The 23,204-nt window shown below is 42.6% G+C and overlaps 1 protein-coding gene across 9 annotated transcripts in view; it reads left to right on the top strand.

Moving 5' to 3' along the window:
- IGF2BP3 (insulin like growth factor 2 mRNA binding protein 3) overlaps window positions 1-23,204 on the top strand; it is a 102,701-nt gene that overhangs the window by 28,867 nt on the left and 50,630 nt on the right. For 6 of the 9 annotated variants that reach the window (XM_031940611.1, XM_031940613.1, XM_031940615.1 and 3 more), the window contains exons 3-4: window positions 3,734-3,782; window positions 12,642-12,710. In XM_031940611.1, the coding sequence (XP_031796471.1) occupies window positions 3,734-3,782; window positions 12,642-12,710 (118 nt within the window). The remainder of the gene's footprint in view (window positions 1-3,733; window positions 3,783-12,641; window positions 12,711-23,204) is intronic. The other 3 variants (XM_031940616.1, XM_031940618.1, XM_023505251.2) reach the window with 1 other exon arrangement.

Consider the following 23,204-nt stretch of genomic DNA (forward strand, 5'->3'; position numbering starts at 1 on the left):
TGGGGAGCTGCCAGCAGGCTTTCCCTTTTTTATCTCCCCCAGGGAAGTCATCCCTATTGTGGGGTGCAGTATGACAAGGTAAGGAGGGACAGTAGGAAACGGACAGGAAGCTAGAGCTGTCTGGCATGGTATAATAATTGGTAGAAGCCAGATAGATTTTTGATTATTCCATGATAACAAGCTCCTTCTCTCTTAGATAACCAAGTTGCTTACATTTAGAAAATCCATCGAATGCTCTTACCAGAGAATGAAATATGATGTGGTGATGTCATCCCATTTTGATGGGTGTCAAAATATACCCAAGCAAAGTACTTAATTAGCTATTTTTCAATAAGTCCAGGATGTTTTGGAGGTGGCTAATATATTTTTACCTCCAGAATCCTAGTTTGACTGAATCTTGGCTATGTGGAACATGTCAAAAGTTAGATGAAGGCACTTTCTTTTTCTTAGGAAAAAACTGCCTGGTTACTGTACTCTTCTTGATAAAGCTGGATTTATGACTTTTGTCTTCAGGTATTTGGTGCTTAACACAATACCTAGCACATAGTAAGTGCTTAACAAATACTGAATATATTCTAGGGCACTTCAAGTGGAGCTTGATGACTAAAATTTGGATTTATCTTGTCTTTCAACAACAAAAAAATAGACTCCATTTTTGATATTTGAAGTGCTGATAGGAGGGCTTAATTTTGACCACCTTTAAATCACCTTTTGGGGTTCATCCACTAATAAGCATTTATTTAGTGCTAGGGATACAAAAAAAAAAATAAAAAGCAATCCCTGTCCTCAAGAAACTTACATTCTAATAGAGAAGACTACACATATATAAATAGAAATATACATAGACATCCTCCCTAGATGGAAGGTAATCTTTGAGAGGGAGGCAGCTATACTCGAATTGAGCCTTCCTATGATTTAGACTGCTATGGATCTCTCAGTTTCTATAGATGTTAAAAAAAAAAAAAACAAAAAAAAACAACAACCCAGAAATTCATTGCAGGTTTTTTTTGTTTTTTTTTAAACATCTATAGAAACTGAGAGATCTGCCAGATCCCAAGTCCCCTAAGACTTATGTATATGGGGAAAATCCTACTCACCAGTCTGTAGATCCATAGTCAACAAGAGGAAACCCATTAGTAAGAAAGGCAACCAATTCTTTTTGCTTGACTTGCAAAAGGAGTTGTGGGGGTGGTGAGAGAAAGTTGTCTTCAAAGTATAGGGTTCATTTCAATTTGATGGCTATTTCATATAAAAACATTCTCATTGCATAGTTAAAAAACAAACGAAAACCCTAGCAACTAATCTTGGACTAAGAGCCCAGTAGTAATATGATTATTTTATTCAAAACATTTTAGTTATTCAAGAAAGCAAAATCTAGGAAATTCTTCATCTGGGTATATTTTTCAAAACACATTTCATGTTGACAGTTTTGTTTCCTTGCCTTTTTTGCTTTGGGAGTTGGGTTTTCCTTTTCATACAAATAAACATTTTCATCTAGTAATGTGTGAATTGAATTTTGAAAAATATGGCATTAAATATTTTATCTGCTCTACCAACCATATTTTAAAATAAATACTGTAGAAGGCCAATTTGGGGGAGATTTCGTTTTCTCACTCTCCACAAATGAGATGCACAGTTTTAGCCTGGCAAGCAGGAAGATGAAGAGGTGCCAAATAGCCGATAGATGAAGAAGAGGTGGGGAAATTTCTTAGAGGAGATCTGGCTGAGAGACCCCAGGCTCTATAAGGAAAGATCTGCTGGAGTCCTAGTGTCCCCCAATTTACATGATAGATATTCCCAGAGATATGTAAATGTCCCTCTCTTTTTTCAAAAGACACTGGGGGGATTTCCTATTTATAGGAAAATTGAGCACTGACTATTTCAGGAAAGCAAAGCCTCCTTTTGTTAAGGATGTGACTTCTCTGCCTCATCCATTCCCTAACCCCTAGTCCCAGTTTACCTGAATTATAAATTCAGATTTTTGTATACCCATGTTTCTCTCGATGGGGGACTCCTAGATAGCCCCAGTAGGTAGCTGTGTGCTTTTCTTCCCTGGACATTTATCAAAGGATTCTTTCTTCTTTTGTTAGTCAGATCCCAAACTCTTTGTTTTAAGAAATAGCTTTAACATTTTTTAATGGGTCTGTCTTGCTAGAAACACAGTTCTAGTCGCCTGTGACTACATTGAAATCCTTATGTTGGCCGTGGATTGTTTCAAAGCAAGAATCTTTTCTCAGTGATTTAAAAATTAAAAGCTATACACGTGTTTCTTCTTTAATAGGTTCTCTTTGGAAGTTATATTGCTTCAAATCTTATTTTCTGATACAATAAGGAAAACCCCCAAGCATCTCGCTCCCCAGGCCCCCAAGCTCTCTCTTTATTGCTAGTTCCTGCATTGGTTTTTTAAAGAATTCCCCCAGGAGTTAGGGGTCAGTATTTGTAGGGGGTAAGGTAATGGTGGGGGGAGCCCATTGCCGAATTAAGCCAGAGGGAGGAGATAAAGGAATTAGTTTTGAATTTAGGCTGAACACGACTAATATTGGCTGTAGTCTGGCCAGACCCATGTTTCATTTCCCAGATAACATGTCACTGAAAAAATGATAGAACTGCCTGGTGTTTGGAGGAAACAGAGCGTCATGAACTTAGGGAGACTTAGGGAAGAATCTCCGATCCCTTGGAAGGGACCTTAGAAGTAGCTAGATCAAACCCCATACTTTCTGGGGGAGACAGAAAGAAGCCCAGAAGTGGGAATTGATTTTGATTCAGAGGGCTGAGTGTCTGGCCTGATACTTGATAAATATTTGGATCCAAATTGAATTGAGCTTTTCTTAATGAATTGAGTTCTTCCTCCATTTGTTCTAGTATTAATACTCCATCCTTCCCACAATTACTTTGTCTTGACTTAATGCATAAATTGTATCCTGCCCTGCCCCTCAGCATATAACTTCTTGAAGGTGCAGATCTATTTTTAAAAAATTTTTATACCTCCAAACCTCCCTCAATGCCTGACATAGAGTTGGCACTTAAATGTTGAACTAAGAATTCACTGAGTTATTTTTAAAAAGTAGATTTGGGGGGATATTTTAAGTTTTTACATCACCCCAAATTTTCCCTCTTCCTTTTGCCAGAGGAAAAAAAAAGAAAAACTTCTTTTTCCAAATAATTATTAAAACCGACTTTAGAGTTTCATTCCTCCAGTTCTGAGAGGTCTTGCTCTGCCCTGGGAAAGCATTTAGTTTCTGGGCACATAGTGATTCCTCACCTTAGAAAGAAAGCTCGAAGAGGGCAGTTAGCATTTGTTTGGGCTTCTTTATCTTGTATTTCCAATATTTGGCACCATGTCTTGTTTGCTGTGGAGGAGTGGATTATTAAAATGTTGACTTGAGTTGAATAGTAATGGGTTATTAAAATGTTGATTTGAGTTGAGTAGTAATGGATTATTAAAATGTTGATTTGTTGAGTAAAGTCGTAATGGATTATTAAAATGTTGACTTGTTGAGTAAAGTCATAATGGATTATTAAAATGTTGACTTGTTAAGTTGAAGTGCTTTTTGTGATAAGGGGAGGATGATCCTTGGTGGCTTCCTGAGCTGGAATATGGAGAATTTTAATGTCTAGCTCTTTATTTTTTTTAATGGAAGATGTGACTGTCATTTCCAAATGCTGTTTGCTGGAGGTTTCTGCATATATTTTCCGACCCATCCCCTAATTCTTTTTTTTTATCCCTCTCCAGGAGCCGTAAGATCCAGATCCGTAACATCCCGCCTCATCTTCAGTGGGAGGTAAGAATTCTTATATTTAAAATGAAGTTGTTACTATTGATTCTTTCATAAGCCTCCCCAGCCCCTCCCTTTGCTCACCTCCCATCCCTGGCACTCCCCGGCTTCCTGCATTGCTGGAGCCCACATACAAACTCATTCTACTCTTGGGGAGTGGTTGTGGGTGGGGGTTCCTTATGGCGCAAGGGAGGAAACCAATCTCCTAAAGCTATTCGCTGCCTTGGTTTCTTTGGGGTATGTATTTAAAAAAAAATATTGAAATGGGTTTCTCTGGTGAATGATGCTGTCTGGTTCCTTAACCGAGGGGCTTGTCCATGCCAGCTCTTCTTGGCTAAAGTTCAGTCATCTTCTTTAATTTAAACCCAAATTTCCATGCTTGGCAAAACGTTTAAAAAATGAAACTAAATAGTAGACATGGGTGTCTTCCAAATATTTATCTGTTTGGTTTTGCCCCTGAATGATGGCATTTGACTGATTGTGTGTGTATACAGAGTCAGATCATGGTTAGTCCCAGTTTGAATGAGATTCTGTGCCCCTGGAAGCTTCTGAGGACTGATTGTGGTATCACAAGTGAGACATTCTGACTTGACAAGAAGCCCCAAGCAAGGAAGGCAGCAGTGGAAAGTTGGAAAAGTGAGAATAATCATCTCCTTTTCCTTAACAAAACAACACAAAACACACCCAATCTCCCTGGCTGCTGCTTTTTGACTATTTCTAAATGTATTTTAGAAATTTTTAATATATTTTTTCCCTTTCAAAGGACATTTGATAAGAGAGAGTTTTGGGGTGGAACCTTTTGTGCCACCAAAAAAAAAAAAAAATTGTATTTAAAATAACATACTGCAAACTCCAGTGTGGTCTCTTAGCTTTCTTTAAGTTTGCCACCGGGAGTGAGGAGGGGGCCCACCCAGTATCCTGGAAGTTTCTCAATTTCCTTTGATATCACAAATGTAAGAATTTGCAGTGAGCCATCCTTGCCTTTAAGAAGAGCCATTGATTATTGGTAATTCCTGTTAAAAAGCTCCAACCAGTCCTCTGGACTCTCTCCCGAGAGATCCAAAAAATCAGTCTCTGTCTCTGTCTGTCTCTGTCTCTCTGTCTCTCTCTCTCAATTTTTATTTGGATTTTTTTATATGGGTTGAGGATGCTTGCTCTGGGCTCTTGCTAAGTTTCCCCCAATTTTGGCCCTTATTTGGGGGCCAGATCTTTAGGGCCGAAGAGATAGACCCCAAATTCAAGGTCAATAGAGGGAAGTGATTGGATTTGCCATTTTCGATGCAGGATAAACCCCAGGATCCCAGGTTCAAAAGCTTAGTTGTAAATAAGACTGCCTAATAGGAATTACCTTTAGAAGTCTGTGGGTAATCTAAATGCAGCTGCCGCCCATTACCTGTGAAGTCATACATTTGAAAAGCCTCCTTGAGAACCAGCTTGAGATTCAAGGTTAGGCAGCAGATTTTCTTCCTTATTTTGCTTTCCAAGAGGCATTAAAATGTAACTTTTTTTTGAATTGGAGAGAATTCACATCTGATGGTGTCAGGAAGCTGAGTCTCCCTAATTTGACAGAGAATAATGCTTCCTGCAGCTTGGCATTTTTGCATTTTAAACTTCCAGCTGCTCGGGAGACACACCCTTTGCATTTATTTTATTACGTTATTTTGTCCCCATTCTAGATTTTAGAAGTAATCGCACTCTTAGCCACCCTCAGGAGTAAGAGCATAAGAAGGTACAGGAGACACTTGACTTAGATTTCCAGTTGAGTCTCTGAGTAACCCAGTGAGTTTAGATGTGAGGGAACTGAGGCAGAGAATGAAGTGACTTTCCTGGGCTATCCCGTCCCAGAGCTGGGATTTGAACCCACGTCTCCCAAACTTGCCTTTTAAGAGGAGGGGAGACTGTGAGCCAATGTCCTTCCCTTGTCCTGCTGATTATCTGGGCGCTGAGGGGCATCCAGTGTTAACTGTTCCAAAGGATTTTTGTTGTTTGATTTCCCCCCCCCCCAATTGTTTTTTTCTTTTGCAATATCTCTTTAAGTTATATTAGACAAGGGTCGTCCCTGTTGTATAAACTGGCTAAACTGAGGTACAGAAAATTGAACTTCCTTGGTCAAGCCCTGAGTGGACTCGGAGAGGGGGATGTGGGAGTTTTAAAAAACACTCCCCATGGAAATGCTGATCTTGAATAATAATTGACCAATGACTGTAGTGACCAGAGGGTGGAACAGCCTCGGTTCTATATTTTTTGCCCCTTTCTGGAGAGTCTCTTGCCTGTTCTTCTCTAAAGTGAGCCCAGAAAAAGCCTCCCGAGGTATAGACCCCCTCTCCCTCCCAAGCCTTCCTCTTCAATGAGGAGCCCGAACCCAGGGGAGGGACGCCTATATATTCTTGGGGAATGTTGGCTGCTGGACCCAGTTGAAAAAAGTCTCCCCTTCCCTTGGAAGTTCCAAACCATAAGAGGGTAGGGAATGGTCCTGCAGCGGGTCCTTAGCAGAGCTTTGCTTTCCTCCCTCCCTTCCTCCTTCCCCCTCCCCACTTCTTACAGGATCCAGGCAGGGACTCCCCTCTCCCTGGCCCAGGTACCATTTGTTGCCCTTTTCTCATGACACCCAATCTGGGCTCCGTATATTCCAGTTCAGTTCCGTCCATCAGGCGCTTCGGAGTGTTTCTGATGTGGCAGACACTCTTAGTCTTGGGGATTCCAGAAAAAAACCCCATCTCCTGCCCTCGAGGGGCTTAATGCCTTCCTGGGGAATAGCCCACATCTCCTGGACATAAATAGGAACATCTAGAGGATGTGCAAGGGAGGTGAGAGGACAAACCCCTGGGGGACAAGCTCTGAGTTTGGGGGACCAAGGTGAGCATCCTGCAGTGCAAGGGAGGAGGGGAGGTCCCTTGAGTTGATTTTGTGGGGTCCCTTTTGGGAGGATCTCTGCCTGTCAGAAGAGTCAGTTCAGCGTTTCCTGGCACCTTCAGTCCATAGGATCGGAGGGTTATGGGAAGACAGCAGGTGCTGCTTTTCTGGGCTGCTTACCTCACCTCGAGGCGCCACTAGGGCTCTGCATTTGGCACATGTCTGGGGAGGGGAAGGGGCCGAGCTAGGGGGGCTCAGAGAAGCCCGCCGCCAAGACTCCTTTTAAAGGAGTGAGAACCAGTGGGCCCCAAACACATGTCTTTCTGGCCATATCACTTTCAGGCTCTTGACCGGTCAGCCATCTTAGACATTTCAATCCCTCGGGGACTTGCCAAGAAGGCTACGTGATAGGGCTTTGGGGAGAAATCTATATTGGGTGAGCTACTAATAACTGGAGTGACCCAACCATAGGAGACAGTCACCTTCTGACACCTTCCCCCCGAGTCTCCTAGAAAACCCCCCAGAAACAATGCTCTTCAGACAAAGGGCTCACCTGGGGTTGTGATTAAATAATTCCAAACCCTTGAGACGGGGCTGCTCCAAAATGAGAATTCGGATTCGGGTCTTTGGAGGCTTGCAGGATTCCTTCACCCACCCAGACTCTTAAGTTCTCTAAAGTTGTCACCAAATAAAATGTGCTTCAGCTCCTTCCCAGAAGGCAAAGGGGCATGCTGAGCCTACTGGTTAGAACCCTGAGTTTGGAGTGTGGCAGACCAGGGTTCAACTCCTGCCCATCTTCACCCCTACTTCCTAGCTATCCAGTGGACTCTGGACAAGTCACTTCATTCCCTTCTCAATCCTCAGTATTGTTAGATAGGAAATGGACATCATCATAGCACATATCTGGCAGTATTTTGTGGAACTCGATTGAGATGATGTATTTTTAAAAATTTGCAAAACCTCATCCCTGAAATCAGAAGGACCTGAGTTCAAAACTGGCCTCAGACACTTAACACTTCTCAGCTGTGTGACCCTGGGCAAGTCGCTTAGCCCCAATTGCCTCAGGGGAAAAATTATAAAAGTTCATTTCAACAAACATTTTAAAGTGCTCACTATATGCTCTAAAAGGGCAAGTTTTATTTTTATTTTTAAAATAGATTTTAATGCTGTTTCTTGGTTTTTATTTTGCCCAAATTTCCCCTATATTCTTTTATTACTTCAGAAATGTCATTGATGGGATAGTCCCTTGTAAATTAAAAAAGAAAAAAAAAGGAGCCCATCTCTCCATTTTGTCCAGATTATGGAGATGTTATCTATTTTAAGAACAAACCCTGCAACAGGGAAGTGTTCTAAGCAATCTTAGCCTAGGAGCTTGGTGATCCCCAAATCCTTCACAATTACAGAGCCCCAGGGTGGCAAGCAAAGGAGACAGAGACAGAGAGAGACAGAGACAGAGAGAGACAGAGACAGAGAGAGACAGAGACAGAGAGAGACAGAGACAGAGACAGACACAGAGAGACAGAGACACAGAGAGAGACCTACTCAGAGAGAGAGGTCCAGGAAGCTTTTTGGAGAAAGCTAGGAAGATTGCCCCTCTGCTCCAGAGCCTTCCACCTCACTTTTTGTGGGGCCTGGCCTAGAGCATCCCGGAGGAGAAAGCCCCCAGGGACAAAGATGGAAACTTCTCCCTGCCCTTGGAGTTTGCAGCAGGGGCAGCACTGGGGGCCCCTCTGCCTCCTGGCCCTCCAGATCAGGAATCCCTGGGTCCTGCCTTGTCTCCAAGGCGGTTCCTGCTTCTCTCCTCCTTGCCTGGAGCGCTCATGGGCGAGCCCTGCCAGGGCCAGGAGCAGAGCCCAACCTTGAAATGGAAATAGAAAATAAGGGTGTGGTGCGGGTTAGGTTTCTGTCTTTGGAGGAGAGAAGGCTTTCTCAGTATTTGTGGAGGGACGTTTTGGCTCATCTCTGCGAGCCAGATATTTCTCGAAAGATTTTTTCCTTTCCAAATGGGGCACTGGAATGGGAGGCTGCGGGTCCACAGAGCAGCTGGCTGCTCTTTGATCTTAAAAAAGGGCCTCCTTTTATAGCTGGGCAGGGCTGTGCCTCCCAGGACAGTTTTGGTGCTTGTTCTGGGGGACCCCTTCATAATCAGGGCAAAAGAAGATGACTGACTTCCTAGAGAAGGGCTGGGATGTGAGCCCCCAGGTTTTCCCTCGGAGTTCTTTGCTCGTGTGTGTGTGTGTGTGTGTGTGTGTGTGTGTGTGTGTGTGTGTTGGGGAAATAACCTCACAGTAGGGCTGGGTTTCATGTTTAAAACACCTGGAAAAGCTTGATCATCTTGAATTTGTTGCTGTTGGATTAATAATTGTTGTATTAATGCATACAATGTTAATAAATGTTGTATAAAAATGTGGTAATAATTTCAAACCTAGTCTTTTCACTACGAATCTGGTGCCCTTGCCCCTGTACAACAGGGTCTTCCCAACTAAAAGGCCCCCGTTGATGTGTCTTATATTCCACAGCCCTTCCTGTGTGTCTCACTCTGCTTCCTAAGGGTTGCCCAGCTAGACCATTGGTATAATGGGGACCCATATGTTCTGGCCCTTGGCACATAGTGTGTGCTTAAATAATTCCTGATGGGGCAACTAGGTGGCACAGTGAATAGAGCACTTGCCTGGAGCTGAGGCAGTTCAAATTCAACCTCATGTATAGATCAGACACAGCTGTGTGACTGAGCAAGTCACTTAATCTTGTTTGCCTCAGTTTCCTCATCTGTAAAATGAGCTAGAGAAGGAAATGGCAAACCGTGGTCAAGGAGTTAGACATGATTGAACAACAACCAAAGAATTATTTGATCGATTGAAATATTTATACAAATAAACAGCCCTAGAAGTAATCTGTTCCAGTTTTATAGGCGAGACCCCGAACCAGGAATTGAGCAGATTGTACTCCCCATCTGCTAATTCCCCAGTAGATGAAAAAGGTTTTTTGTTTCTTTATTAAAAGCTTTTGGAAAGGCATTGCCCTTGGCCCCAACTCTAATTTGGTACCTGCCATGATAGCAGGCCCTAAGACGGGCTTTTCTTTTTTAGGGATTGGTAGGAGAGTGAGGGGTACAGAGCATGTGCTCTACTTTACGTGGTCTTCAGGTTCCCTCCCAGCAGGGATATATAACTAAGGCTAGTACCTTGCTGCTTCTTACTGACATTAAGGTGTGGACAACGCTTGGGAGTTTTGTGCTGTGAAGTTATTGTGGGGAAATGTCACAGTTAGATTGGCAAAACACTTTGCAACCTGAAATTTAGAAGCTGAGTTTAGGATTTTGGTTGGGGAAAGTCACTGATTGTAAGAGCAGATACCATAGGGACATTTAGAAACGTTTTCCTGAGACTAGTACCTGCTTCATGGTACAGTTGGCATTTTCAAGCACCTACTATGTGCCAGACTCTGTAGTAAGTACTGAGGAGACACATTATGCTCTAGCAGAATGCTCTAGCAGACATCTGAAGGGTTAAAGTTTCTCTTCACTGCTGCAACATCCCTCTCTACTAGCTCTGTGGTGAGATTTTTGAACTCACCATTCATTTCTTCCTTCTGGCTTGGTGGGCTATATTCAACCCCATGAGAGTGCTTTTGTTTCTTCCTATGCTGATCCTCATCCAAATTCAAACCTCTTGCTCCATGGATTTCCTCACAAGAACACATTTTCTTGATAAACAATACTGTTGTGTTAGCTTTTTAAAATCTGTTCTATTCCTTTTGAATAAAGTGATTTTTCCATTCTCACATTCTAATCCTGCATCCCAGCATAGCCAATCTGGTGACAGCCACCAGTGATAGTTTTCCATTTCCCTTGATTATTTTTGCTCTGTACATCTTGTGTAGATCACGAGTAGCATTTCCTATTGTCCTCCTCGAATATCTCTGATGAATTTCTAGAAGAAGATGGTCTGGTGTCTATTCTTTACTGAGGGGCCATGTCCTTGGGAGTAGAAAGCATGGCTTTGAGCTTGGTCTCCACCACTTATTTACTCTGCTTAACCTAGAGTTTGAACATTCATAGCTCTTTCTTTGCAGTAGAAGAAACTCAAACATAGCATAACCTACGGGTCACTAGGACATTCCCCTCACCCTTCCTATTTAATACAAACTCTCTGAGGCCTTTTCTCCCTTTATCAAGTTGTTTCAGTCTGTAATTGCCATATCCCTGTTATTTCCCCCAATTCAAACAATAAATTCAAATAGCATCTGTTGAACACCTACTACTAACCCGTAGTGCTGGGCATAGGGGGAATGGCATAAGCCAGCCTCGCCTTCAAGGTACTTATGTTCCATTGAATGGCTCGATTCTCACTTCTTTGGAAGCAGCCCAGCTCTCTCTTTATCTCCTCACCTTTTTCTACATCTCCAATGTCCTTTCAAAGTCTTCCACTTTCGTTGCACCCAAGCCTAACTTTGCACAGGAACCAGTGGCAGAATTGTGTGTTAGTCATGTATTTCTGTGTTCTTGGGTCCTAAAGTCCACAGACTTGTCATGTATTACTCATAAAACTGAGATAAGGACTGTGTTCCAAGAATTGTGTTAATGTGTCACAGTGGCAGGTAAATGTTATCAGAACGACACCTTTCAAAGATCTGTTAGAACTTGGAACAGGCTGGCCATCTGCAAGCCCAGGGACCTTCCATGATTTCTGTTTATCAGAACTCAACTTTGCCTCCGACTTGTAGCTTAGAGCTTTTTTTATGATTCTGATTCTTTGCCTCGAGGCAGAATTCAGATAAAACCAGCAGCTGTTGGGTCAGTCAGCTCAGAGGATGTTTATTAAGCACTTCCTATGTAGAAAGCACTTTGGGTGAGAAGAGACATATGAAGAATTGCTGCAGAGCTCATTTTCTCACTCCCACCCACAAATCTTCTCCTTCTGGCTTCCCTAGTCCACTAATGATATCATTATTCCAGCTGTCACCCAGGCTCAAACCTTGTTCGTTTTTGATGCTCTCATTTCATTGACCTTACCTTCATTTGATTCCCAATTATGGCTGGTTTTCCCCCCTCTTTACATCTCTTGAATCTGTCCCTTTCTTTCCCACCATAGGACTAACTTATCCCCCAAGAGTCTTTCAGCAGCAGCAGTCTCTTTGCTTTTCATCTCTGCTGCTTCCAGTCTCTGGACTGCTGATACCAGATCCTGTCCAGACATATTCAGTGTTGCTTTGCTTCCTGCAGAATCGTCAGACTTCTTAGCTGGACATAAGGTCCTCTACACTCTTTTAGGAAAAAGGACTCAATCCCATCTCTTTGCCATTATGACTCTTCTCCATGATCTTAGCCCTCCTAGACTTACATATTCTGCTTGGCAGTATGCATTTTGGATATGTTTCCTAAGGGCACATAGTAGGTGCTTAATAATGTTGAGTTGAGTCAAGTAATGGAAGATAATAGATGTTAATGCCAGAAATGCTAGGTTAGGTCCAGAAAGTCATGTAGGCATGTGGATTTTACATATTAGAATCCATGGAAGGATTCTGAGTAGGTAAGAGCAGAAGGAAGATGAATCTGATTGCAAAATGGAGGCTAGATTGGAGATGGGACTTAGGACGCGAGTTATTTTAGCAGTATCACCACGGGGTTAATAAAGGTTTAAAGCAGGGAGTTGCATTGGGAATGGAAAGAGAAGAGACTGATGCAGTGAGCTTTAAAAAGAATGGGTAAATGTGGGTGACTGGCCAGGAGATGTGAAGGGGATTCTAAGATGGCTCTGGTTTTGGACTTGGAGACTAGCCATGCCGGAAACTTAGCTGGCTTCCTGTTGCCCAATAATGGGACAATCCCGTTGCCCAGAAGAGAGAATGGGGGGAGGAGGGAAGGGGTATGTGCATTTGTGGACTAGGTTGACTTAAGTGTGGTGCGATGTGCCTACAAGTAAAGGGCAATTTGAACCGTTTACATCTCGCTTTGATTGAAATAAAACCCGTCCACAGCCCCCCACTAAGTTGCGTTTTACTTGTGTGTAGCTGACGGTTGATTTGTACTGTGGGCCCTTGTCCCTTGGTACACAAGTGGTCTTCATTCCTTGCTGGAAGGTAAGTGATTAAGATGGATTGTGAGTCCCTTGGGTGTGTCTGCCACCACAGACTAACCGTACTAAGTCCTAGCGTGGTTGTGCTACAATAGGTGATGGGGCTCTGTGTGTGTGTGTGTGGGGAGCCTGAGGAGGAGAGGCAGGACGTCCGAGCACTTGGGCCTCCCCCCACTTGGGCTTTTCCTACTCATTCCCTCTTCCTCGCATGGGGAAGAGTGACTGAGGGCCTGGGTTCAATTCTGCTCCAAACCTGGGACCCTCTGAAAGGGCAGAAATTTTCAAAGCTGTCTTGGGGCTGGCTTCAAAGCCACTTGGAGATGCCTTCTATGTTTTCCTAACTTCTTTGACAAAGAGGATAGGAAATGAGGAAATCTCTAGTCATAAGATTTATTTATTTGTCTCATGACAGTCTTCAAAGCCTTTTGTTCTCAGCCTTCGTGGTGGCAAGGGCAATTGGAAGGAATAAGGGACCTTCACAGTGGGTGGAAGTTTTTGGTTCTCCCCCCTCACCCCCCACCCCCGTTCTGTTTATGCAGAACCGAATGGTCTATTGTACCTTATCCACAACCCAATCTTAATATTTAGAGATTTCCTTCATGAGCAAGGAGGTAAGAGAGAGAAGAGAAGGAAAATCTTCTACCTGTAATAGAAGACTAGATTTAATTTCCGTGGGACTCATCCACGTGAATTCTTTTGTGTGCCTTTCATGCCCCACTAGTTCCCTGTCCTCAAGACTTTGATACCTTCTGGTTCTCAGCTCTCCTTTGCTCCGTCCTCCTCCTCCTCTTGGCTCATCTGGTATTTGGAAACCAAGATGGCTCTGGCTGGGGGCATGTGTCTTTAACTCAGGTTGTTGTGCTTGCCAACGATGACTTAACGAGGGCTGAAACATGAGCATTCTGCTTTCTTTAGGATGGAGTAGCCAAGGACTGATTTGGTTTGAGTTTGGGGGGCTTTGGTGATCTATTAACCAAGTGATGTCATGGTTGGTTTCTTGCTTTATAGAGCACTTAGGATAATGCTGGGTTTGATTGGCAGGAACTTATATGAGTAATAATCAACCACAGGATTCTTCATTTAAATCTTGGGATTTTGAAAACGATACCCTGATTTCAGTTCAGTGACACTTTTAAATAGAGGGGTCCTCAGCTCAATGCGTTTCTTCCATTGAAGATTTCCAGAATCTTGTTTGGATCTTAACTGTGATGTAACCAAGCATAGGGCAATGGATACCTTTTCTTAGCCCTCTCCCCTTGTACATGGCTGAAATGCCTTCCTTCCTCACTGGTACCATTTAGGGTCTTTGGTTTCCCTGTGGCTCCTTGAAAATAAGTGATCAATTACTGAGAAATGGTTAGCCAAAGAGCCATTTTTTCCCCTGGGCATATTTATATGGGGTTTTATCAAACTTTCTGCATGAGGTTAGCCCCTAATAAAGATGATTCCTTGGGAAATCTTCCCTCTAATTCTAGCTGGTCTCCCTCCCCCATTATTTACAAAATCAATAGAGATTTCTTTTCCCCAGTGATTGATTAGCTCTAGGAATAAAGGCATTTGCTATCTCCTCCTTGTATCCTAGAATATTTGACTAGTGAGTCTTGGGCTTACATTGGAGAACTCTCTAAATTCTAAGTCTTCCTCTTGGCCAAAAAAACAATCAAGGAGCTCATCTCTAGTAAGACTTTTTGACTGATTAAAAAAAAAATTTCCTTTCTTGGGACTGAATCAGATTATCTATTTTAGAAGGACTCTATTGCCCAAACCTATTTCCTTTCCCTGAAAGGAAGGCATGCTTTAAGAATGGCTTGCAAAAGGTTATCCTGAAAACATACAAATGGATGGAAAATTACTGGAAGAAAATGACCACCTCAATTTTTAGAGTATGAGGGGAGAGAGAAGGGAAGTAGTGGTGCAAATTAGCAAGATTTAAGCCTCTGGAAGTCACTTTAATTATAAGTGAGATACAGCCGGTTTCCACTGTTAATCTGTGGCGTGATTATCTTGCTTTTTTGAGAGGCAGGGCCAGCATGATGGACACCATGCTAAGTCCCTGGGGTTTTTTGTGCTCTTTGGTTCCTGTATTAGTGGGGGAAGGTGTGGATGTGACCTGGCCCTCAGCTGAAGATCTAGAAATGGATTGCATAGGTTTGGAGCAGAGCCAGTGACCCCTCGAGATAGCTGGAACCACTTTGCCTCAGATCATTTGAAATGGTCTCTGTTGATAAGTGATAACAGACTGGCTTTCCATTTGTATGTTCTTGAAGACTCAAATGATAGCTAAATATAAAAAATGTAAATATAAATATCAACTAAATGCAATTTAATTTATACTATGTGAAGTGCTAAGCATGCTATTCACAGAGAGGACCAGTTCCTCAGAACTCCAGTTCTTGAGAAAGGGACTAGCTAGACAGAGGACTTGAGCTCAAATCTCTCCTATTTCCTCCCTGGGCCCGGGCACTTCCCTTGTATGAGCCTCTAATTCCTTATCTCAAAGACCTCAAGTCTCTTCTGGATCAAAATCTAGGATTCCCTTCTCTGTCCCTTCCCCGATTAGGATCCTGTTTTTGTCTACCTGGCAATGCAGGAGCACAGTAGAGAGCTGAGAGGATCTTAGAAGTCATTTAGTCCCTTTTCTTAATTTTAGAAATGAAGAAACTGACCCTCAGGCAGGGGAGGCGACTTGCCCAAAATCATTCCCCTAAGGTCATAAGCAGAAGATTCAAACCCTGGACCTCCAACTCTAAATTCAAGGCTCCTTTTCTTTTCCTTCTTTCCTTTTCTCTTCTTCTTTTCTTCTCTCCCTTCCTCTCTTTTTTCTCTCTTCCATTTTTCTTTTCTTTCCTTCCTCCCTTTTTTCCTTTTTCTTTCTTTCCCTCTCTTCCTCTTCTTTTCATCTCCCTCCCTTCCTCTTCTTTCCTTCCCTCTCTCCCTCCCTCCCCTTTTCTTTACTCTTTCCCCTCTTTTCCTTCCCTCTTCCCCCCTCTCCCTCCTGTCCTCCTTCCTTTTCTCCCTTCTTCCCTCCCCTCTTCTTTCCCTCTCTTCCTTCTTCCCTCCTTTTTTTAACCTCTCCCCCTCCTTCTTTCCTTCCTCTTTTTTTCTTCTCTCCTTTTCCACCTTCCCTCCCTCTTAGACTAGATGACTTTCAAGCTTTAAATCTTCCTGTGTTTGATGTTATTTTACACATAATAATAGATGAATTGAACTCTTCATCTCTGATACTTTTTGATCATGTAAAGTCATGCATAATGATTATACATACCAGTTGATGTCAGTTTAAGAAAAACTAGTTTAAATAGAAAGTCATTGTCCATGGGTACCTAACTATTATTATGACACGAGTCAGGGGTAGTGAGAACTGTCCAGCAACGAGTTTCTTTCCCCATAGATGATTTAGTTTTTTAGATCTTAAAAACAAACATCACTACTCTTCCCTTTCCTGGAAATGGTTCTTCTGTTTTTAGAATTTGTATTGGGGACCCGAATGGAAAAGCCTCATCTGCCCCAGGCCACTGGGGGTCGTTGTCGGAGCAGGAATGAGCTCAAAAAGCTCGCAGTCGGGGCCGGCCCCTCCTGCTCCAGTCCCTGGTCACTGGAGTTGTTTCTTAATGGGGCCAATGGAAACCTTGGCATGAACTTACTTTGGTTCTTCAATTCGCCTGTTTACGGGGATGCTTCCAATGGGAAATGAGGAGGAGTCTGGAGGTTATGGCCCTGATCTATTCCAATCCTGCCTCAGTTACTTATATTAAAGACTACTCCTAAAATAATTGGAAACAGATTCGTTTAAACCATCCGAGTGTATTATTATTGGAAGCTACATTTACTTTTCTTAACATAATAGTGTATTTGATTTTTCCATCTGGGGGAAGCTCCATTTCTGAAGACAAATCCAAAATTTTCAAATGTTAGTATTTTGGAAATGAACACAATTGGGAAAATGGCTTCTAGGATTGGGGGAAACGAAGCCTTTTTTTCCCCCTTTTTGTTTCTGGGCTATTGAGAGATTGCTGAGGCTGTTCGGAGGGGCTTCTCTGGCTCACATCATTTGTTCCCCTTTCTCCAGAAATAAGAAGCCTCAGAATCTGGGACTTGTGATGTTCTTCCATAGGAGTATTATTTAATGCACCCGTAGACCAAGCAAACAGAGAGCACTGCTCTGATGTTCTGAATTGGCCTCACAAAAATCTGGCACCTAGGAAAAAGTTGATCAGATTTTATAGAGCTCATTATATGCAAGCACTGGGTTGTGGATAAAAAAGATGGAAAATATTAGTCTCTAACTTCCCAAGGAATTGTCATTCTCCTGGTTTGGGGGGGGGAAAAGTATGTTAAATATGTCTCTAGAAGGTTTATCTAAAAGCTTAAGTTATTTTTGTGATTTTTGAGAAGAGGTAGGAGGAAATGGAAAAGGAGTCAGGGAGGAAGTAGCCTTGAAGTTCACCTCTGAGGAAACTTAGGAAGGACATTATAGATAAAGGGAGACCATCTGTGTATAGGCGTGGAGTCGGGAGATGAAATATCATTTATTAGATACTAATCCACCTCCATGAACTGGGAAATCTTCTCTAGCACTCTTCTCTCAATGAGGAATGAGGACCATTTCCAGGATTGAGCCATCTGGCTTCCTGAGCCAGGGAATCAAGACTAAGATCCTGACAGAGACTAAACTACCATCAGATGAGGAGATAAAGTTATCAGGAAGGAGGTCTCAGAATCTCTCCTGAGTTGGACCTGGAGCTCATTTTGGAATAACTTAGTTAAGCTCGCCTTATTTTATAAGAATATAATGAAGAAGCCAAGCAGTTAATGGTTGAGAAGCCAACAGGTAGGAAGAAGACAGGGAAAAAGTAGCACATGGGGAACTAAGGTCCCTTCTGGCTCTAAATGCTATGAGATCATAGAATCATAGGATCATAGATCTAGAGCTGGAAGGGACCTTGGAGACCACTTGATCTACGAGAGCTTTTGAGGGATAGCTGTAGACAGGCTAGTTTGTTTTAGTTCCTTGAAGACTGATGGGCGAGTCATCTTGTACAATTGAGACCATCTTTCAACTGCAAGTTCAAGACCATCAAGAAGAGAAAGAAATATTTAAGTTAGGGCTGAGGGCTGAAGACTGATGTCCTGAGGATGATAGCTAGTCTTGCATTTGTCTTTTCAGCTCCCTACCTACAAGCAAGCAGCGCTTACAATCAGTAGTCTTGTGTTCAGATGCAAAGGATAGTGAGGGTGTCATCAAGTGCTTGTTTCATGTTATGGGCATTTCCTTCCCACATGGGTCTATAATGTTTCCTGTGACAGGGTAATTCAGGGGCCTATAGAACTTGGTCAATAAAGTCACCATCTTGGACTCAGGACTCACGTCTGTCAATTCTCTTTGCTCTTTTTGTACAAGGACACCTTGGTTGTCCAATGCCAGCCATACCCATAATCATAACAGAAGCCTATCTTTGGGCATTTCAAGGGATTTCACTGGCCATGAACGCTGTCTGTGACTCCAAAGGTCTTCTCAGTTGTCATCTCCAAGCCATGGCCTTCTGGGGATCAAAGGAGCGGTTGATGAGATGTTAAATAACCTGTTGACTCTCTTCCCTACTCCTTGTTCTCCCGAGGGTAACTTTTTCCTTTAATCTTCAATCTTGGCCTTTCGTTGAAGAACCTGAAGACTGGAAATCGCTGCCTGCACTCATTTTCAATGAAGATCATTTAGGTTTGACTTCATTGACATCGCCAGATTTTAACTGAAACCATCTTGGAAGTCTGAAATTGAAGTTGGAGCTGGAGATGCTGCTGCTTCATGGAAGTTAACGAAAAAGAAAAATTGCAAGACCTCAAGACCAAGATGATACTTTGCTCCAGAACAAAAATTTTTTTTCACGTTTTACATTTTTTAATAGCTAGGGAAAAAATGTAGGAATTTTTTCCTACTGGAGGGAAGGAATGGAAAGCTTCTATGTGCTTGAATGCTGGTCCCTCAAAGGAGGCAAGAGCTGTCTGGAAAATCTTGTTCCAATTTCTGTTAACATTCGTGGCTATCTAAAGACAAATTATTTTTTTAAAAAAAGATTCATTTGTTAAAGGGCTAAAGATACTTAATAAAACCTTGACCATAGCTAACCACCGGTAAATATTTTTGGTAGTAGGACAGGGGGTTGGAAAGTGTAGGGGAGGTGTTCTGAATGTCTCTCAAGGAAGATAAATTGCTTTCAACTTTTTTATTCTTTCCCAGTTAGAGGCAGAGAGGGTTTTGTAATGGACATGCTTTTGGGAAGAATAAGTGTCGTAGGTGGCACCTGGATGCTATCATTTTAAACAAAATTCGAACTCCAATTTGTAGTGTTCCAAAATTTACCAAGTGACTTCCTCTTGGTAACCTTGTGACAGAGACATAGTCAAGATAATGTTCATTTTACAGATGATCAAACTGAGGGCTGAGTGACTCCCTCCCATAACCTGTTTATATTAATTTTGTATCTGTTCTGTACATAGTTCCTTCCCTACAGATTATCTCTTTCACTAGACTATAAGCTCTTTAGGAATAGGAACTGTTTCTGCTTTGATTTTGTATTCTCAGGGTCTAGCACAGTGTTAGGTACAGAGAAAACCTAGTCAGTAAATGCAGTTGTGAGGGCTTTCTTGCCCAAGGCATTGCAGTTTATTGGTATCAGAGGCTCGGGATTGAAACCAGTTCTCAGTGACTTGGAGCCCTCTCCCCTTGGTACTTCCCCAGGATATCTCATTTAAAGCTGCTCTAAATGGAGGAGAGAAATAGGGAGAAGGAGGGGGAAATCTCAGGGTGAGGAAAATTCAGACTGGAGGAAGGCCTTTCTTGACTGGAGTTGTCCAGATAAAGGATGTTAATTGAGGTTATAGATGTAGTTGCAAGGGAGTGTAGAATCCCTGATTCAGCCCCTCTTCCCCCCCCTTTTTTTTTAAATACAGCTAGAAAATTTAGATTTGTCGGAGCTACTGGCCCTTTGTAGGTCAACTGGTTATTAGATGTCAGAGCAAGGGATTTGAAGGCAGACTCTGGACTTCTTGACTATACAATGCTGTCTGACTTTGAATCTCAGAAACAATATTGAGCTGGGTTATAATAGGGTTTGACAAAATTAATCTCTGTGCATCTGTCTGCTTAGAAGTGAGTGAAAAGCCAGAAGATTTAATAAAAGTGGAAGTCCAGATTGCAATCACTTTCATGAGACTCCTCTGGTTCTGTGATTTGGGGGATGACTTGGGTTAGATATTGTGAAGCTAGATATCCAGGGATATCCTGGTATTCCCAGGCTGTCTGTCCATTTGCATATTGGCATTTGCAATTTGCCTTAGTACAGGGACAATCTTGAATGGGGACTCAGAAGGAAGAAAAAGAACAAACAAAGACATTTTCTGGTAGCATCCCAAAGTCTTGACATGAGTGAGCTTCACTTTAAGTTGTTAATTCATAGGTAACTCACCTTTATCTTAAATATCCTCCCCCCATTTTGCAGAATAACACCAGTTCTCTGACTCCACAAAGTGTTTTGGTAGCAATTGTCTGTAATCTCAAGTAGCCCGAAGGAAGACTCGATGAGGAGGCTGTTCTGTTAACTGGATAGAAATGTTGTTGTTCAGTTCTGTCCAATTCTTTGTAACCCTATGGACTGCACCAGAAAAGATTTATTTAATTTATATTTAAACATTTATTTAACATTTAAAAGAAAAAACCCACTCAATCTATTGGTGAATCAGGGTTCTGATTAGAAGTCCAAGACTCCTCATCCTTCTGGTGCAGAACGGCTTGGCCAGGGGCCAGAATCCTTACCTCATTTGTCAATTAGTCTCTCCCCCTTCCCCTTCCCCTCCTTCCCCTCCCAGTCCAACTGCCTTTTCTCTAAGGATTTATCTTGAACAGAACTGGTCCTAGCTATTGTATGGCATTTCAGATTTACAGAGACACAGGCAAACCTAAGGCAGGTTAAAGAATAAAGTTGGCTGCCTTTTGGCTTAAGCAGGTTAGATTGGTTCCTTCTGAAACCTTGAATGGGGGAATTGTCTTCACTTCTCTTTTCCTGTTATAATTGTGAATAAAGATCACAGTCCAAATGGAGACCCTGATTCCCCTCCCCCTAAGAGCTTTCCAGTAATCCCTCATCATTGGACTAAGAGCAAAGGCAAACTTGGAAAGATCTTCTAAGCTAGTTAAGAACTCAGTTGATCTTTTCATGGGGTGGGGAAGGGGTGCAGAGCCCAGTGTACTGGAAGTCAGAGGACTTGAGTCTGATGTGGGATCTGCAACTTATCACATCTTGGACAAACCATTTCTCCCTGCTGCTTTCAGTTTCTTCATATATAGAACCAGAGACGTGGGTTTTTCAGGTCCCTTCTGACATTAAATATGTTCTGTGAAGCTTGGGAAACACTCTGCTGGTTCTGTTGAATAAAAGAGCCTCTAGTACTTAGCATTAATTCGATCTAGAGAGTGGTAGATTGCTCTCTCCCCCTGCTCTTTGGTCATCTTTTTTTGTTTGGTTGGTTTTGGTCTGGAACCCATTCAGCCAACATTGTATAGATCTTAGAGTGGGATGCAGACTTTTCTAGGAGATGATTCTGTTTTGGTTTTTGCCTGCTAGAAGAACACCGTGAGGACTGAAATGGGAGAAAACACCACTGTTAGGAAAGGGACATTTCTGTTTTGGGAAATCTACACTTTTTTTTTTCCTCCCCTCTCAGTCAACATTGCCTTTAACTTCTTCTCACTGGTTCATGTGGAGAGCACCTCAGCTATTAGGACAAAAGTATAGACATGGTATGACTATAGGCAGAGAGGCAGAGCCAAGTTTTCTTTGTAGGATAATCTGCTTGAAAATGTGGCAGGCAGAAATCCATTTTGTGTAAACGTGGGCGAGGGCTGTGTATTCTCCCAGACTGCCTTGGTATTAGGTCGAGCTTGCCTTTGTCTTGCATCCACCCTTGCTATCCAGACCTGTGTCCTACTTGGGTGGTTTTTCTCAATTATATCTTTCTTTTGAGGTGCTTAGCCTCCTCTGGCAAGAAGATGAATGTTTTCCTAGAAATACGAAGAAACCAAATAATAATGTGTCACACAGCCCTTTCCCCACCCCCAGTCACTTATGGCTTCTGTGTTCCCCGTTCCTGCCCTGCCCTCAGAATTCAAGTTCATACCACCCCAAATCTACACATTCCTTATAAGGTTAATTTACGAGATTGGCAGACAACCAAGCTCAAGAAAACATCAGGATTGTCTATCTGAGCTGTGTAAATCATGGTCCGCTGTAGCATTAAGGAACAGGGATATTGGTGAGCAAATAAATCTCCAATCTTAGGCCTGCTTCAACACTCTCTCCTGTTTCAGCTGGTGCTGGCCCTGTGTTAATGAGACCCAATGTGCATGTTCCTTGGCTGGCTCAGCCAGCTAGCTTAGCCCCCAAAAAAGGCAGGCTCCCAGTGCCAGCCCCCAGATGTTAACTGAGGGAAGCCATTTTGAACATATGTCCTTGTTCACCAGGTGAACGCTTTGTAAAAGGGGTCTGGCTTAGCCAGATCTCTGCTCTCTACGCAAAGAACAAATCAAACCACCTGTTGCTGACTCCTGGAATGGTCCAAGCCGGTCTTGAATTTGAGATGATACCAGGCAGCCCAGCCCAAAGGGCAGCTGAGAAAGAGCAAGGCTAGAAATAGAGAGAGAGGAGTCATTTCCATGGAAGTGATATGTTAGGAGATTGAATGGAACTCCTTGAGAGGAAAAATGGGGTTAGGGAACTTGGTTGGGTAAACATTTTTATCCTTGTTCTCTCCCCAAAGAGTGGAAGAATTGGCTCCCCATTCCTTTCCCCCATGATTGAACCTGCTGCTTCCAAGCAGAAACCCCTTTTTTGGTAATTTTTTAAATTAATTTTTTTCAATTAACAAAAATATTTTTCTTCCACCCCCTAAGAAAAGAAAAAGAACAGAAAGCCTTTGTAATCCATATGCAAAGTCAAGCAAAACATATATGGTCAAACATGTATGTTCTATACATTGAGTCCATCAACTCTCTGACAGTAGAGAACATGAACTCATTTCTGACTTTGATTTATGATACATTTTCTGCAATAAACAAGTAACGTCAGGCAGGTTTCTCCAAAAAAAGATAATGCCCCTGCCCAACTGCGCAAGGCATGGAGGTGTAGATCCCACTGGTGTGGTGGACCAGCAACTGTTAATATCTCGCCTAGACAGCTTGTGGGTTGAATATGTTGTGGATGGGGTTATAGGATTTTGTATGAGAAGCACTCCCAGAGACCCCGGGAGCAGCTGTAGCAACAGCAAGTGCTGTAGAAAATGGCTGTCCTCCAACTTGTCCGTTTCCCCTAAATACATCCTCCTGGGGACTTTTTGAAAGCAACTGGCAGGTGTGGCCACTACTTTGCTAACCTCCCAAGGTCTTTATTTATTAAGCATAGGTAGCTACATAGGGAAGTAGAAGTATACCCAGGATGCTGCTGTCTTT

This window comes from Sarcophilus harrisii, chromosome 5 (genome assembly GCF_902635505.1).
Source record: "Sarcophilus harrisii chromosome 5, mSarHar1.11, whole genome shotgun sequence".
Taxonomy (NCBI): Eukaryota; Metazoa; Chordata; class Mammalia; order Dasyuromorphia; family Dasyuridae; genus Sarcophilus; species Sarcophilus harrisii.